General features: G+C 39.5%; 2 protein-coding genes across 3 annotated transcripts in view; both read left to right on the forward strand.

The window, feature by feature from the left end:
• The window catches only part of csnk1g2b (casein kinase 1, gamma 2b), a 36,793-nt gene extending 25,260 nt beyond the window's left edge, over positions 1-11,533 (forward strand). Inside the window, exons 4-11 of one of the 2 annotated variants that reach the window (XM_054602290.1) lie at positions 921-1,069; positions 1,397-1,631; positions 2,257-2,342; positions 4,247-4,331; positions 4,433-4,581; positions 4,780-4,863; positions 7,209-7,315; positions 7,994-11,533. In XM_054602290.1, coding sequence (XP_054458265.1) covers positions 921-1,069; positions 1,397-1,631; positions 2,257-2,342; positions 4,247-4,331; positions 4,433-4,581; positions 4,780-4,863; positions 7,209-7,315; positions 7,994-8,048 — 950 coding nt within the window. In that variant the 3' untranslated portion in view covers positions 8,049-11,533. The remainder of the gene's footprint in view (positions 1-920; positions 1,070-1,396; positions 1,632-2,256; positions 2,343-4,246; positions 4,332-4,432; positions 4,582-4,779; positions 4,864-7,208; positions 7,316-7,993) is intronic. The other variant, XM_054602291.1, reaches the window with a different exon arrangement.
• A 31-nt stretch (positions 11,534-11,564) lies between these two features.
• On the forward strand, positions 11,565-18,345 carry mfsd12b (major facilitator superfamily domain containing 12b). Its single transcript, XM_054602951.1, is given in 12 exon segments — positions 11,565-11,583; positions 11,586-11,657; positions 11,660-11,759; positions 11,761-11,822; positions 12,968-13,181; positions 13,954-14,341; positions 14,971-15,063; positions 15,179-15,271; positions 15,427-15,600; positions 16,811-16,905; positions 18,211-18,269; positions 18,272-18,345. Coding segments are annotated over 12 exon segments (1,443 nt in total).
• The last annotated feature ends 167 nt before the right edge of the window (positions 18,346-18,512 follow it).

Raw genomic sequence — 18,512 nt, forward strand, 5'->3', positions numbered from 1 at the left:
ACACTGTTGTGATTATCCATTCAGATTAATTAGAGGTCCTACAAATTACCACAAAATGGGTGTGGTGGTTTCTAGTAGCAAAGGCTATTTACAGTTGTTGAAAGTATGCTGCTCACCGTCACCGTGTTTCTTTTAGATGCCTTTCCCTTTAATCCCTTTAATCTGAAGGAAAAAATGTACTAGGCTTGCATTGAAAGCTAGACCATATCTAATGAAGCTGAAAACAGTTGGCTGTATTTCTTGATAAGACTTTATATTATAGAATAACAGAAGTTTATCAACACAGAAAACTCTAGTCACGACAAACTGCCAAACCTGTTGCTGCTATAGTGTCTGTGAAGAGTCTATTCCAGCACACAAAGCACCTATCGCAGCACTTGCAATGTCCCATCACTACGTCTTACACTTCTATTGTATTATGTGGCAATATTAAAAAATTGTGAATCTTGTGCCTGGAAATGCGAGCGAAATATTTTCTGTATCGGTTTACGTCATTCATTTGACGTAAAGATTACAGAAGAAACAGGCACTTGGGAAACAAACAAAAGAGGAACAGTGCACTGACAACATTTTTAATTCACAACGTTTTGTTGACATCAGCAGCTTCTTCATTTTGCCACTTCAATACTCAAGAAAAACATTGCATTAATGTAAACTCAACTTAGTTGTTAAAATAAAACATGTAAACTTATCAGAGCATTTATCAGACCATGTAGTTGAATTGTTTCTAATATTCTTTTCCACATGTGCAATCCACACCAACAAAATATTTTTTGTCAGGTAAGAAGAATAAAAGCGCCCATTAAAGAGAATACGTTATTGTGTAAGACATAGCAACAATTGAATTGTGTTCATTCCATTGATAGGCCAATATTTTACATAAGTTCCCTAACTTTATTTGTGTATTTGTGTCTCCACAGAGGGAATCCCTCAGGTGTACTACTTTGGTCCATGCGGGAAATACAACGCCATGGTGCTTGAGCTGCTTGGGCCGAGTCTAGAGGATCTGTTTGACCTCTGTGACCGCACCTTCTCCCTCAAGACCGTCCTCATGATAGCCATACAGCTGGTAAGGCCTGGAGGGGGAGTCGACAGGTGTAGGCTAACTTAGATGAGTTAGCTTTTGTGATATCAAGGTTAACATAAAATAAAGTATGTAAAAGTATTGTAGCATTGTTAACACTACCCTAGTTTTGAGTAAACATTTGAAATATTTTTCAACTTAAGCTGACAGTAATAATATAATACAACTAGGATGTTTACTGAAAGCTTCTGTCTTCAGTGTAGCCTCAGGTAAAGCCTGAGAATACTTTGTCTTGATGTTCAAAAACTGTCAGGTTATTGAATGATTTTACATTTTCATTGACTAATATCGACTTGTTTATTGCTTGTCTAGATAACACGGATGGAGTATGTCCACACCAAGAGTCTGATATACAGAGACGTGAAGCCAGAAAACTTTCTGGTTGGGCGGCCAGGAAGCAAAAGGCAGCACACCATCCACATCATTGACTTTGGTCTGGCCAAAGAGTACATAGACCCCGAGACCAAAAAACACATCCCCTACCGGGAGCACAAGAGTCTGACTGGGACGGCACGCTACATGAGCATCAACACACACTTGGGAAAGGGTAAGAAAGTCTCCGGAGCAGGGCTGTGGTTTGATAAGCCCATTACATTTGCATAGATGAGCTTTGCATTCATTTAAATTCAGTTAAATGGTTTAATCCTAAGTGTATTGTGTACAAATACATCATCAACATGTGGACAGCATTTTAAACAAATACCTTACACAGCTATTTGTTTAATAATTCGAAGTTACGGTAAGATGTTTCTCAATTTCATGTGTCTTTAATTAGAATTCTCTGATTCATTTCATGGTCATTTTACCCTTTATTTACATGGCTGTTTTACTCCATGGCAGTGGTGGCCAACCATGTACTATGAGAGTCAACAGTTGCATGTTTAAGCCTCTTCAGGAGGTGGTTTCACTGATTAGCTCTTCCCCTCTACTTGCTAGAGTTGTAATCAGTGAGAGAAACCCTGCAGACTGTTGGCTGTCGATGGCACAGGATTGCCCCCCCTCTTCGGCTTAATCATGGCCTTTTATACTATACTTTGTTAATTTGAAGTCCTGGATAATTATTATGCTGTATTTTCCTGCTTCTCATTGCCTGTTAACCTTACCATCTGGTTATAAAATGAATGTATTTCTCAACAGCTGAGCTAATTTTAATCTTCTTCTGTCTCTTTCAGAGCAAAGCAGAAGGGATGATTTGGAGGCACTGGGTCACATGTTCATGTACTTCCTCCGAGGTAGCCTCCCCTGGCAAGGCCTAAAGGTACCGTAGCATTTTGTTTGACATCATTCAAATGTTGGCACATACTGATTTACATCAGACTCCTGTTATCTTCTTAATGCTAAGCATAGAGATGTACCTTTTCATGCTGCACTTGTCAATACAGTTTCTCTACATTATCCACATGACCTTAGGGACAGAGAGCCTGTTGTTTACAACAGCATGCTCTCACACTGGTGACATTTCAAGGTCTCCCCACTGATGTATCTGTATTGTTTGTTGAACCTGAAAGACCCTCTGTGTCACTCAGACACAGGAACTATTGAGACCTTTGTGATTTGCTTAAAGTTGCTTAACACAAACTTTATAATTTGTGGTTGAATGATGCACAATGATAAGCCCTCAGGTTTAAATGACAGGGCAGAGGCAATATAAAGCAAAGTGGTGTTTCCTAAGACTCAAAGTCTGTTATCTTTGATTAAACACCCAACATAAGGTAGATTGTTAGTCTTATCCTACTAACACCATAAACACTTGCCAACAAACTTCTGTATGTCATCAAATCCTTATATTTGCAGATTTTTTGTTTATGAAATATCATGAAATGTAGTTTCCAACATTAGAGCTCATACTGCTTGTGTAAGACCAGCTGGTGGCAGCAAATGGCACAGCTGGTCCCACCAATCACCCCAAAACCCACAGAGCAGAATTTTCAACTCTTTCAACTCTTGAAGCCACACACCACTTCTTTGTTTTCATGACAGGTTTCACAATAAGTGCTCACAATCAAATCCATACAGCATGTGACTAAAACACTTGCTTTGCATTTGAATAGTTTACTGATGAAGAATTTAAAGCATTGAGAAACGACTTGATGACGTGCAAGAGGGGCAAATTATTGCTGCAGAGTTTCTTGGCTTTTTGCAGGAGTCAAAATCAAAGGTGTACATAGAAAAGACTAGAAGACACGAAACCTCATCTGAACATTTGCTATGTGGGAGGAAGCTCGTGGTAGATGAATGTGAAGGATGTATAAATGTGGGGGATGTTGGAGGGTTCGGGCCAAAACAAGTTCTCACCAACACACAACATGACAGCAGTGAAATACAAAGAACGAGTAAAGGGACCAGATGTAGTGGAACAGTATACAATTCAGGGTCACTGTTGTGTAGAGCAGCTGGTTAACATTATCATCACTAGACTTCTGACCAGTAGAAGACGTTTTTCTGTTCTGATGAATCCCGGTTGGGAGTCAAAATACTAGATTGAGTGTGAGAACCTTTCATGCATAGTGAAAAATGTACAGGCCAGTTTGTGAAGGGCAACAATTTTGGATGTATCAACTGGTACAAAGTGGGTCTTTAAATGTCTATACGTTGACACTGTGACACCCATGTATACCATAATATCCTAGCAGACAAGATTGTTCCTATCGTGGGAATCCTGTGTCCCCATGAGACTCTATGTGAGATTTTGCTCAAATATATTGTCAAATACAAGAATCATCCTGGGATGGTTGGGGAAAAAAGCATTCAGTGGACATTATTGACATGACCTGACCATACAACCCCCCTCACATGAAGAACATTTTTATTAAGTTGTCACAAGTACCTTTGTTCGATAATCTGCTTTTAACATTGTTATGCTACAGGCCCGTTTTGGGTCACTGCCATAGGTTGTGGCAAAAGTGGTTGAGGATGGTCCTGGTCTGACGTTCCATGGCAGACAAAGCTGATTTTCACCAACACATTCCTCATTGCTGTGCATATCTGTGTTGTGACTCAACAATTCAGAATGACTAAACAGATGATTTGCATCTGTCTGCATCTCAAGTGTTCAATATATAACATATTTGAATATTACACCTATCCATTTAAACTGCCCGCAGCTAAGTATTTGTGCCAATTTTGAGTGTAATATGTCATTTTTCCTGTCTTCTTTTGTAGGCAGATACTTTGAAGGAAAGGTATCAGAAAATTGGAGACACCAAACGAGCGACACCCATTGAAGTGCTTTGTGAAAGCTTCCCTGGTCAGTAGACCCAACCACTTCCCTTTTGTTTACTGTTTTAAGTCATTTCTTCCTCGCTCACCCAGATCTCAAATTAAACGATATGTTCTCTTTTGCTACAGAAGAGATGGCCACCTATCTGCGCTATGTGAGGAGGCTGGACTTCTTTGAGAAGCCTGATTATGACTACTTGAGGAAGCTCTTCACTGATCTGTTCGACAGGAACGGCTATGTCTTTGACTATGAATATGACTGGGTCGGCAAATCACTTGTGAGTGCCTGTTACCCAATCCACTCATCATCCCGCTCCTTTCCCTCTGAAATCCTGTGATTGAATCAGTCGTGCAGTTACTTTTTATATATATATTTTGCAAACCTTGTTACTTAAATATTTTTAATAAGTTTTACTCTCTATTACCTTTAAATTGTCTTCATTTTGACTCTGTACTTGTTGTGTTGTTCCCTGCAGCCCACACCGATAGGCCCCATCCCCAGTGACACGCCCCTGCAGCCCAGCAGCAGAGACAAAGCACAACAGCAGACCAAAAACCAGGTGAGGTCACCAGCAGTAAAACACAACAAACACCACACCCACCCACCAATCTACCAACGAACTGATTGACCGACCGACCAACCAGCCAACCCTGTCATTCAAGTTCCTCTGCCAGGCTTCTTTTATGGTGTGCCCAAGTAATCAACTTCCTGGAAAAAATTGATTCTATTCAGTTCCACTTCTACGTCATTCCTGTACTGTCCACAGCTTGACTGCTTGGCAGCGACATCATACGTCCTCAAGGTCTCTGTCAGACAATAAGACTTGTACATAGTTGATGCTTTACCAGTAAATGAACCGACAAGCACAATCATGAGGCAGGTTCTCGCACCTTTTTCAGATTTATTCTTCACACCTTGCCACTCTAAGCTACAGTCATTGCATGCATGAGTTGAAAATGCAAATTGCATTATTCATACCAGTAATGACAAGCTATATGCTTAGTGTATGACAAAGTGGTGACTTAGAATTTTTTTCTCCTTTTTTGGCATGCTATCCGAGCCTTGTTTTCTTTTGTTTATTCAGTAGAGAGGTTATTATAATAGAAATAAAAGTAGAAAATGATTGCAAAATCATCCTGAAGGACTCAAATCATGGTCACAATCATGTTGTCTTACTTTACAAGTCTGACTCATTGTTTCCCGTAAAGCCAGATGAGGAGTGAATTTGATTTTATGATTGACTTATTACAGTGGACTCTAACCTCTTTTATTGTTCTCCATTTAACGTGATTGGCTTGGCAAATCTTTTTAAAGCTTGCAAAGCACCACCTCCAGGACCATGCACGTTGCTCATGACTGTAAAAAACCTGTAGCATCCTGGTTAAAACAGTCAGCTGCATCAAAAGAAGTTAGGCCTGCAAATGAAAGAATAATGTTTATGAAAAATAATAAGGTAAAAAAGTACTCTAAATGAGCTTCTAGTTGAAGTTTAAGTAATGCTCCTTACCAATTAAATAACATAGACAATTGACTGTTATTTTGAATATGCATTACAAGTTGAGGTGATCAAGGCTGTTTTCTTTTACTCCTGCATGACTATAAGTGTGTTGATCTGTGCTTTGCATAAATTTTTGCTCCCCTCGACTCCTATTAACATAGTGTGTCTTAACAAGCCTGCTTCTGCTTGGGAGATGTCTTCTATAATTTTTTCGTTTTTGTTTTCATTCACTCCCCCTCCTCCTTGTCCCTCCTTCCACCACACCTCTACCCTCACCCCCTCCCACCACATTGCCTCACCCTCACCTACACCCCTCACCCGACAACCCCCCCCCCATCCCTTTCACCACTTCACAAACACCTGCCTCAACCCTTTTTGCTCTTTGCGTCAAGTCGCCTGAGCCCAAAGGAAGTGAGTCTCAGCCCACTCCAGTGACCAATAAGGAGACTCTGGGGTCGCACCTCACAGCTGAGCGGCTGGGGGGCTCTGTTCAGGTACTGCTGCTGCTACTGCTGCTGCTCTGGTGGCTAATGCATGAAGCCACATAGTTCTGTATGTGTCTGAACCCCTCTCACACTGCCTTCACACTGCCTGCCTGTCAGGTCCTCTGTCTCGACTCTCTGTGTCTGTCTGCATCACTGTTTGAATCCCAGTGTGCCAGTGCTTTGCCTGTTCTGCTTGCTCTCACTGCTTCTTTCGCCTCATTGGCTATTCCAACAGCACCTCATGAAATAAAGATTCTTATATCAACCAAAAAACACATGAACTAATAGATTGATAGATAGATAGATAGATAGATAGATAGATAGATAGATAGATAGATAGAAGATAGATCAGATAGATACGATAGTAAATGTCAGGCTTACAAATATGCCACCTAGTGTTGGCTAATAGAATTGCAGGATTTAAAGAATAGGTTCACATTTTCAAGTCTGTCTTAAACAGTATTCACATGCCCATATTCACATTTGTACATCAAAACGGACTTTGTTCTACTGTAACTCTTCCTGTTCTAATGCGTTAATGCTAGATAAGATAAGGGGGAAGGATTTATATTCCTCGATCTGCTAAAATGTATTCCAAAGTTGATCTGAAGTTAATGTGACTCTTCAGCAGTCTGATTTAGTTAGATCTTTTTAGAATGAAATTCCTTCTTTATGTTTCCGTTGACACAGTTTCTGTGCTAATAAGAGATAGCAACACAGAGTAAATTTTGTACTTAAAATACTGTTACTAAAGTTGTAACAAACTCAAACTGCTGAAACCTCCTTATCTGAGAGGGCAGATAAATAGAGATAATTAAGGTTACATATTTTTTTTAATATATGTTCATCTCCACCCTGCAGTCAGCAGCTCAAAGTGTATGTGTTCATGAGCAGTCTGGTCTCCTTTCTGTACTTGTGCAGGTGATGAGCTCCACAAATGGCGAGCTGAACACTGATGATCCCACAGCCGGACACTCCAACGCTCCCATCACCGCTCCCACCGAGGTTGAAGTGGCTGACGAAACCAAGTACGAAACAGCTGTCCAGATGCCTAAAACACAGTGCTGCTTGCAGTTGGGCTGGGGTTTAATAGCATTTTAATCAGTCCACATCCAGTGTTAAATTCGAACTAAAGTTGTTTTTTTTTTTATAGCCCAATATCATAAACCTCAAATTCAAAGGGGAAATACAAGCAAATCCAAATTATTTTCAATTCCTAACTGAATGTCTTTTGGTTTATCTATTGCTATTTGCGAGTGCAATTTAGGTGATTTCAACCGGTGAGAGTTAACTATTTGACTTTATTCAGCACATTTACATACATTCTAGAAACCAGGTTATCTAAGAACACTATAACATGCATTGGTTATTGTAAATATGTGTATATATGAAGCAGATGAGTAAACATATTACCTACCTTGACCTTATGCAGGTTAAGCATCACTTATTGTAACTCTAGTAGTGATGGAAGACGTGCTACTTTTTAAGTCTGACTTTTGAAATATGAGAATCTCCATCATCTCTCCTTTGTAGTCCTTTTCAGGCTCGTGCATACGTGTAAAAACCGGATCCAAAATTGAACAATCTATTGAAAACCAGCCCTTACAAGCAGTCTGCTAAATTGCTATACCAATATCTCGTTTATATTGATGTGTCTCCAAATGTATTGTTTTCCTAAATGGGAATTTTGCTTTGTTTTCCTGCAGGTGCTGTTGTTTCTTCAAAAGGAGAAAGAGGAAAGCCCTCCAGAGGCACAAGTGAAAGAAGATAACTTGAAACATTGTGGTCATTGTCAAGTTTTAAATGGAAGCAACTACACAGACCCACTGTCCCTTATCTCTTTCCAGTTTCCCCCCCTCACCTCTTTATCCCTCTCACTCTATTCCCACTGTCACTCTGTACCTCACCCCCTTGCGCTCTCTCTCTCTCTCGTTCTCAGCGCTCCCCGGCTACTGGCGAAGTTAAAGGAATGTTGCAGTTCTACTGACTCCACAACAGACTCTTGATTCCTTAATCTACAAAAAATATACGTATCTGCATTACAATGGGGAGGCTTGAGAAAAAGTAAAAAAAGCTGTATCAATGAAACTCGAATACCGTGGCGTGAATAAGAAAAAAGATACTGTTTGAAACAGCTGTGTATTCTAGATTCCATAAGAACGTGTGTTGTTCCACCAGTCAGCTGTTGATCGGGGGAAACCAGTCGAGTGGTTCAAGTGGAAGGAATCTGCTCCTTGGGATTTTTTTCCTTTTCTTCCTTTGGTGTGTGTTTTGGGATCAAGGTAAAGAGGAAAAGGTGAACTATGCTGATGTTAAATCTGAGCGACACAGGAAGCATTTCATCTATAAAACAGAATTTGGAGGATTTTTATGTTTTTTTTTTTTTTTTTTTTTTTCTTTCTTTCTTTTTTTTTTGTAATTGAATCCTCAGTTTTCGAAATCAAAGCCCTGCATTGAAAACTTATTTTATGTTTTAGTGTTCTGGAGTTCAATTATTTTCCTCACTCTGGCTTTCTTTTTGTCCGTCAATGTGGACTTTGTAGCACAGTCACTGGCCTCAGGTACTGTGGAAGATTGAGACAAACAGATATTAAGCTCTCTTATTATTATTGCACTTTTTGGAAAAGAAAGAGAGAAAACAATTACAGTGGAGAACTTTAGGTTTGAAATTAAGGATTAAGAAAACATCTTAATAAAGACTGATCTAGGAAGAGTCCTTCACAACGCTTATATCTGAGTTATGGCCGAAAAAATGTTGTCGATTTACATGAAGAAAAAAAGAGATATGTCTTTCGATTTTTATTTCTCACATCAAAAATAATTTACCAGGAAATCATAGTTTGTGCCTTTCTAAGTAAAATGTTTAAAAGCTCAAGTGGGTGTCCCGCAATGACATTTTATCTAATCTGTCCCAAATACTCACTGGATTACTCTGTCTGATGTTCTGTCTGTTTGTCTCGCTCTCTGTGTGTGTGTGTGTGTGTGTGTGTGTGTGTGTGTGTGTGTGTGTGTGTCTGTGTGTGTGTGTGTACGTATGTATTGTGTGTGCGTGCAAATGTCGAGGTTTTTATAAGTGAATGTGTATGCTTTCACATATAAGCAGTAAACATCCCTTCCCTTCATCTGCTGTGACAATCGACACACACATGTACAGTGGTGTTGTTTGGTTTGGAGAGATCAGTACTGTGTGTGGGTCTGTGTGTGTTTGTATGTTTGTGTGTATATGTGTGTGTGTGTGTGTGTGTGTGTAAGAGGTCTCGCAGATAACCCAAATCTGTCAGAACCATTGTTTCGTTTTGTCAGGAGGTCACAGACAGACATGCAGCTCAATGAGGTTTACTTTTTATGAGGTCCATCATGTCTATGAAGTTAATGGGCTGCTGTTTCTGAAAACAAAGGAGCCTTCCAAAAAGTCAAAGTGTAATGAACTGGAAAAAAACAATTGCCCTCTTTTGAGTTTCCTGCTGCTGCTAACAACTGTAGTTTTATTTAGGGCTGCAACTAATGATTATTTTCATTATCGATTAATCTGCTGACTATTTTCTTGATTAATCTGTTGGACTTTAAAACATCAGAAAACTGCAAAAAAGAAAAAGAAAAATACTATTATCCTAGGTCCCACATCATCAAATGTCTTGGTTTTTTCCCAACTAACAGTCCAAAAAACTAAAATATCCAATGAACTATAATGTAAGGCTAAGAAAAGTAGAGATTTTTTACATTTCAAAAGCCTGGAAGCATCAATGTTTAGCATTTTTGCTTAAAAATGAGATGATTAATTGATTAAAAGAATAGTTGCTGATTGATTTTCCTTTCATTGACTATAATCGTTGCAGCTCTAGTTTCATTTATCTCTTTCGAATGTTTCTTTTGTGTGTTCTTTGTTTCCTGGCCAAGATGAAAGATGTATGTCTGGCTTGATGCTCTGTCTGTGTTCAGGATTGTCTAAATTCCCCCTAAAGTTTCAAGCTCATCAGAGATTGCAACTTTTATGGCCTTCAGTTATTTAACGGAGTACTCCAGCGGTTGTAATATTGCGCTTGCTTTCAGGTGGCTGACTCACAAGAGGCATTAAATACAAACTGGTCTAATTCAGATATATATAGATATCCTGACTAGTACGAGTCAGATTCCCCAAAACACTGGATCCTACATTTCCCACAATGCAACTGGAAAGTCTTTCATTAGATATGTCCTGCCTCCTTAATCCCCCTCTTTGAAACCCAACTTGCCCAGTTTGTTAAGAAGGCCTCCTGATAAAATTGTGCCTGGCCCAGGAGGAGGCAACCCTGATGACGTCATTATGTCATCATAGTGTTTATTTTTTAAGAATATAGAAAGCTCCACCCAGAGGTGAATAGCTGAACTTCATGTGTAAAATCAGTGGCGTGTCCCATTAAAAGAAAACACCACTTGAGCCTCATGATTATAATCCCTTCTAGTTTAACTTTAGATCACTGACTGGTCATTAATGTCCCCACTGTGTGACGCCAATGATGACCATGACCACCACGACATGTGTCAAAAATGGAGAAAGTGAAGTTTAGGTTGTTTTACACTTAAAGATTACAAAAGGGCAATACAATATTACAAGTGTATAAATCCACACTGATGGATTGAAAACAAACACTTGACATCAAGAGGCCAGTTGAGATGCTATATTTCATTTCGGTGTCAATTTTAACAAGATTCACCCAAACACTTCTACTATGGGAAAACAACAAATTGATTTTAAGCTATGAGGGAGAGATGAATATGTCTTTGTTTAAGCATGAGTTAGAGGACTAAAGTGGGTTCCGTGGTTGAACCACTCATGTGGAGAACAGAAAGAGGAACCAACTGTATGTGGGAACTGTAGGCCTATTGTAACTCCCGAGATTTCAAAACCTCTAATTAACCATCTAATTAATACTGCACCGTAGGCGTGTACATTGCAGAGCTGTTTAATAACTCTAGAGACAAAACAAATGCAGTTTGCTCAGAGGATGACAGGGCGCATTAAATTATTCTCTGCAAGCTAAACCGGTTCAGCTGACCCACCGTGGCATAATCCATGACACCGCGTTTATTATATGATTTGATAATTAAGGAGATTTCTTTTTTTTTTTTTTTTTTTTTTTTTTTTTTTTTTTGTGGAGATGCCCAGACCAAGGTTGAACTGTGTTTTTTGCTCAACGTCTGTTAGTGTAACTATTTGCATTATGTATTTGTAAATATGACAACGACAGATCTCTAATTGTGAATAAAGGAAGTTTTATCACAGGAGTCAAATCAATCATGGAGCAGTTTGTGCCTGTGGACGCTCTCTGTCGGTCCGCAGGCGGGGTCGTTACGCAGAGGGACGTTTTCTAAACGACCTGTGCGTCTCCATGTGCGTCACCTGCTGCTCTACCGCCGCTCCGTGCGCGGCCTCCGCAGCACCTATGCAGGTGTGATGCTGCTGATCGGCCAGATGGCGGACGGGGGGGGGGGGGGGATATGAATCCGACAGAACAGCGTGCGTCTACGGCAAAAGAAAAACCTGGCACCTATTTGGTAAGTACCTGAGAAACGAGTTTAAAAAAAAAAAGATTTCCAGAAAAATACGAAAAGTAGTCCATCATAACTAAAAGTAGGGTTCTAATCAGTGATGGAAAAAGTTCTCTGATCTTTTACTAAAGTAACAGAAGCGATACTGCAGTGAAAACATACTTAGTTACAAGTTAAAAGTCCTGCATCCAAATCTACAAGTACAAAAGTTAAAGCCTCCGAGCTTCCTTCAGGCACACTCAGACTTTCCTGTTGTACTTTTTTTACTTTTTAACTTTTTAATTAACAAATAAAGGCATTTTACTACCTTGGCATCGTGTTAACCTTTTTCTACAGTTGACACTTTTTTTTTTTTTCTTCAAGAGCATCTTGCATTCCTAGTAGTGATGCATTTGGGAAGCCAATTTTAGTAAGGCCTACTTAACATACTACTGGTTGACACAATCTATAGTAATGTATTATAACTTAGTAGTTCATTTGGAGTAAAACACACCCTATTTGCATCCAACGTGTAATGGGGAAGAAGTATAAAGTAGCATAAAATGGAAATACTCAACTGAAGTACAAGTACAGAAAAAGTAGTCTTACCTGAATAAATGTACTTAGTACATTCCACCACTGCTTACAATGCAGAATGGCCCCTTTCAGTGTAATAAATATTATTGGATTATTATTATTGACAACAACCTGAAGCAGTATTTAAAGAAGCTTGTTGAAGTGGCTATATTCTACTACTTTATAAACTATAAGTTAAATCTATGACAATACATCATATGGAATTTTTTCCATTATGCAAGTAGCCATCAAATACATGTCCTGGGGTTAGGCTTATTGTTCTTCTGAAAGTTAGTGGAGTAGAAGTTGCATAACATGGAAATCTCTCAAGTTAAGTAGCCTAGGCATTAAAACAAAACTGTCCTCAAGTACAGTAGCTACTTGAGTAAATTTGATTTTGGCTACTGATATTATAGATATATAATGTGTGGAATGCTTCAGTGATTTAATAGGCAAAGCAAAGTCCAAGACAAACCACCACCATAATAATAATAATAGGCTTATTTGGTTTAGGCTATATTGTGCCTCTCTAAACAGAGTAGGTGTTTAATAATATTCTGTTTTAAATATTCAAATAATTCCCCCTCTTCTTACATGAACTGTTTTTGTTGTTGTATCTTTCCCCTTCCTTTTCAACCCCTGCCTGGCCTGTAACGACGGCACTCCTCAGTGGGCTCAGATGGTTTACTACACGCCCTTCATCATCATCATCTTCCAGCTCGGCTGGGCCGCCGCTCAGATCTCACACCTCTCCCTAATCCCAGAGCTCGTGTCCAGCGTGAGCGACAAGGTGGAGCTCACTGCGTACAGGTGAGGTGACGCCTTCACGTCCTCTGTTACAGCCACATATTTCCACTAGGTCCTTTCAATAGTAGAGGAAGCAAAGCTGATCAGTTAATTTACAGTGGAACATGGTTCAACTTTCTATTAGGCCTATAATATTCTTTAAAAAATAATTGCTGGTGCTTGTACACAGCTTCTTTAGACAGCAGTGGAAATTATTTATAGGTGAGAATTGGGCCTCGAGGAGCAACAGTATCAGGATTAAATAGTCATAATCTGATGTAGTTATTGTCAGTAAAATTGGCCGTTGTCACAGTCATCATGTGTGTCAGACTGCAATATTTGACTTTGTCTGAATATGAAAACATGAGTCATGGGGTGAGCTTCTTCCATTGTTTTCATTCTCTTCATCCATCCAGCTTCCTTCCTAGTCTCTCCTGTTTCCTCTGTACAACCCTCGCCTCACTCCCATGTTTAACATGTTGTCACGACTGCCTCTAATGCTCTGTCAGAACTAGACGAGTACAGCTGAGGAAACAATCCGATAGTTGCAATATCAGATTTGTGCCACAGTCAATTATTATGGCAGTGGAAGTGAAACAATAAGGCGGAAATAACAGCCAAATTCCTAGTGAAAGGGAAAGAGAAGTAAGTCATGTAGTAACTGAGTAACTCCTTGTCCAGAGCCGCTCAAACTTTGAAGAAAGAACAAGAGGCCTCCGTGTCTTCTGTTATCATTCCATTAAAGCCGTAAAAAACAAGTTGCTGATTGTTTTGATTATATTTCCTCCTTGTGTAGGTATGCCTTTACTGTGGTGGCCAACATCACAGTGTACACTGTGGCCTGGCTGCTCTTTCACTTCCAGTCTATGCGGAATGTGGACCCCTCCATCACAGACAGCCTGGGCCGGATGGACAAGAAGAGGGATGTCGGAGAGAAATAACACACTCCTTCAAAAAAAATCTCTATTTTTACTCTATCCCTCTGTCTTTGTCTGTAGACACTGGTCCTCATTATGGTGTGTACTGGAGCTTTGTTCTCCCTGATATTCCACGTCGGCACAAAAGAGGACATGCCGGCCTCAAAGAGCGAGAATCAGCTGATCACACCTTCCCCCTCGCAGGATGCTCTGCCTCGTCCTGTATTTCAGTGGACGCAATGGCTAAAGGAGCCTTCCTTCTACCAAGTCAACCTGTGCAGAATCTGAAAGTTTCTCCTCTTCCTTCTCACACGAAATGATATTGTAACTTTGGATATAATTTGTAGTTAATTCACATGCACCTACTACATTGCAGCTCAGCGTTTTGCAAACCACCCTGTGTAAATTTGAAAGTATTTTTCCTGTCACACCTGGGAACTGTTTATCTCCATTCATTTTTTATGATGTGAAAAATCTAATCAACACAGGCTAAATTAATATAACATATATGATAAACATTAGCAAAACTTATTCAACTTGATGTGACTGTGATTAGGGCTGGGTGTTGAACCTCAGTATGCACTGACCGAAATGTGTTCATAGCATCAACTGCAGGACAAAAACCATTGCATGTTTGGTGAAATTCCTTGCCTTGTTAAATTATTTTGGTCAGATATTTCCTCATTTAAATAACATGCTTTATTTCAATTAACAGTGCTTTAAGAAGTTTCTAGAGTATGTAATTGATTTCCATATAAACTAAAAAATAGAGGCAAAAAACTAATACTGTATAGCAAACAGTCAAAATGGTCAGCAATAATGTGAATGTATTATTTTTAGGGTTGTTTGCTAAAACTTGCAAAAACACTGAATCGGTCCTTTAAATCTTGCGACAGGTGGCTTTCCTGTACATGTTCACCAGACTGATAGTCAACTTATCTCAGACCTACATCTCCATTTACCTCACCGACTCACTGATGTTACCAAAGGTAAGGCTACACAGTGTGATGTCATACAGTGACTTGATTAACTCATCATGTAGCCTCTGTTTGTGAAACGTCTGTGTCACAATTTAAAACACTAGATTCCCTCCTCTCTCCTCAGAACTTTATCGCCATCATACCTCTGGTGATGAATGTCAGCGGCTTTGTTTGCTCTCCAGTCATGAAACCAGTCAGCAAGCTCATAGGAATCAGTGTGAGTCTCTGACTAATAAAATATATTTTCACAACTCTGTCAACATATTGGCAGCAACACTCCCTTGTGGTATGAATTCATCCTTGTTTAATGATTAATAAATGATTCATTTGACAAAAACATTATATTGAAATTAGATGTTTGTCCAATGTCAGATTACCTATTTCGTCGGCCTGTTGTTGGTGTTTGGCTTCGCCACATGGGTGTTTATGGACAGGAGCATGGGAGTTGAGAGCGTCTACGGAGCAGCGGTGCTGCTGGGAGCCGGTTCAGCTACAATCCTGGTCATGTCTCTGTCCATGACGGCCACACTCATCGGGGAGCAGACGGTAGGTGGAGGGGAACTAGTATCAGTGTATACCTGTGCAGGAGGGTTGTTGCATGAAGGAATATAAAAGGACAAGGCTGGCCATATTCTATACTTTTCTTGATGTCAACAAATCCCATGAAAAAAGCTAATACCAATCATGAATTGATCTTATCAACAAGTATAGTCTGTGTATCCAAAGCTTGATGTATCTTATTCTTCTGTCATTCAGTGGAGCTCCAATGTTGTCTCATTCTATTAAACAGATAAGAAAAAAGAAAGATTCACACTGACTGACGTGATCCATCGTTAGTTTATTTTGAGTTAATCCTACAAACAGCGTCCTGCTGCTTTAAATACTCACACTAGAGCCGCAAATGTGTATTTATTCGCCTATGAAAATAGTTTCCAACAAATGTATAATTTTCTTCTGCTTGAGTAACGTTTTGCAAAAAGCTAGATTGCCCAGTTGTTTGACCAAATTACTGAGCCTTTTTCAGAATGAAGCCATATATATGTGACCTGTTTAAAAGAGCTTCAGTAGGAACAAATGTGCTTGACAGCAACTGACAGGGCAGGGGAGTCGAACAATAGAGCGGACATTGTTGGCAACAGTTGAGTGCCATGGCTGGGTTGACAGTTACAACAAAGCAGTTTACTATTGTGCCAAAAATGTTTCTTCTAACAAACAAAAATACAACCTAACAGGGAACAAATACTTAAAATCGCATGACACTTTAAAAGTAAGTGCGTCTCAATTTGTGGTTATTGTTCAGGACGCATGAGGTCGAGATAAACATCATCACAAGGAACAACAGCTGCCCTCTTGTTTTAAATGTCACATCAGAATCAGCCATCCAGTCACAGGACAGCTGAAGATCTAAAGTATGATAGATGTGTATGTTGTAATACAGTCAGTTTGTCCACGTGCCACCGGATCACAGTCACGCAAGAAGATGCTTTGGGGAAAGCTGTCAGCTGTGAAGATAAATGGGGTTTGTAGTGGTGTCTCTTTGTCACAGCATATTTTAATGATGTCACATCTCTTCTCATGTCTTTCTTCACTCACACTGTCTGAAAAGAGATGAATGAAAGTACCTGATAAAGGCTCACAGAGAGTCTTTTGTGTGTCTTATTCACAAAAAATTATGCAGCAAATTGCGTACGTTTTCAAGTAGATTTCAGTTGTGTTGGCGAATCTAATAATATTTTTTCTCTGTCTTGTTTGGCAGCAAAGTGGAGCCTTTGTTTATGGATCAATGAGCCTCGCAGACAAGGTGGCTAATGGCGTGGGGGTCGTCCTCATCCAGAGCACACGACCAGGAAGGTGTGTCTCTCTGTGGCTGAGTCCTTTTCACTGATGCTCCATTAAAAAGAAAGTTTGAAGGAAGCTGTCAGAAAAGACGTGGGCAGTTCCCACTGATACATCAACCACAAAACAAATTTCACAATTTTCCACTTCTCTCTCTCTGGCTGGACAAAAACAGTATGTGATTTTTATGTAACTTTTATTTAGCCAGCATAGTTCATTTGAGAACTTGAATCTTGTTTATAAGACGGATGGCAAAAAATAACTTTTAGTGCTTTCAGGAATTCTAGTCATGATGTAACAAATTTGTTCAAGTAAAGGGACGATGATAGCTGTTTTATATGTATATTTTTCACATAGTTCCTTAAAAGAGTTGTTCCCAACCTATATAGCTTGTGACCCCTTCATTTGAAGCAATATCTCCTTGTTACCTCACGTCACAGGTCACATGTCCGTCTGTGTCATTTGAATCGCGTGTAGAGGCCTGAAGAGGTTTAACTGTACACTATTCCACAGTAAAGAGACAAAGATTGGAGAAAAGTCTGAAAATTAAACATGTTTTTTTTGTAGCAGGATCAGCTTGCTTCCCCTTTGTGAGGCTCAGGCTGGGAACCACTGCTTTAAAGGAGAAGCTGCTAATCATCCAATCCCATCAAAAGACAAAAATGACAATAAATTGTTTTTACCATCAACTATTGCCTGTGTTTCCAAAGCCTAACATAGTTTATATTTATCTGCCTCAGACCTCAACTGTTTAAACGCCTTAATGATCCAAATCATTGTACCAGCTGACATATTCCTTCACTACAATGAACCTGGGCACTGTAGTTTATTTTATATCACACGTACACCGTCCTGCTGCCTGAAACGCTCACAAGAGCACAACATTTGTTTAATCCATGGCTGAAAATAGTCGAAACCCTGTTACATTGCCCAGCTGTTTTAGGAAATCACTATGACTTTAAAAGAAGTCAAACAATATATATGGAACTTGTTTTTAAAGAATTACAACTTCAGTAGGAAAAACAAGTGCAGCGGACTGGGTAGAAAAATCTGAAAGTATTGAGAGATATTAGAGGTTTTGGTATTTTCATGCCGTTTGATGTCAGATAGAAACATACAGAGTAACACCAGCCTTATCCTTTAAATTATGAATATGTGTTTGTTTTTTTCCTACAAAATGAATACAGTAAATAGATGATTTTTCTCATTTTAAGATGTGAAACGATTCATGCGGCTTCATTGCATACAGCTGACCCCTTCACTTCTTAAAGACCACAACACAATAACCAAAGTTGTCCCATGTTATTTTCTCTCTAGCAGCACAGAGGCCTGCTCCCCAGACTGTGTTTGGTTTTATCGTGACGTCATGGCGACGGTTACCGGGGTGCGGCCCTGGCTGCAGCTCTTTGCCTGATTACTCTTGTAATCCGGCCAATCAGGATACGGAAGAGCTAGAGTTCAAAACCTGCACTGCAGTCATTGGTAATGATTGTCTCTTACCTACACACAGAGATTCAATAAACTACATAATGTTAAAGGCAGCTGTCTTCTGAATTTTTCTTTAGATTTTGCCTTTTTCTGTTAAAATCCACTATTATCATTTCAGATGGACACAGAGCACA

This window comes from Anoplopoma fimbria, chromosome 8 (genome assembly GCF_027596085.1).
Source record: "Anoplopoma fimbria isolate UVic2021 breed Golden Eagle Sablefish chromosome 8, Afim_UVic_2022, whole genome shotgun sequence".
Taxonomy (NCBI): domain Eukaryota; kingdom Metazoa; phylum Chordata; class Actinopteri; order Perciformes; family Anoplopomatidae; genus Anoplopoma; species Anoplopoma fimbria.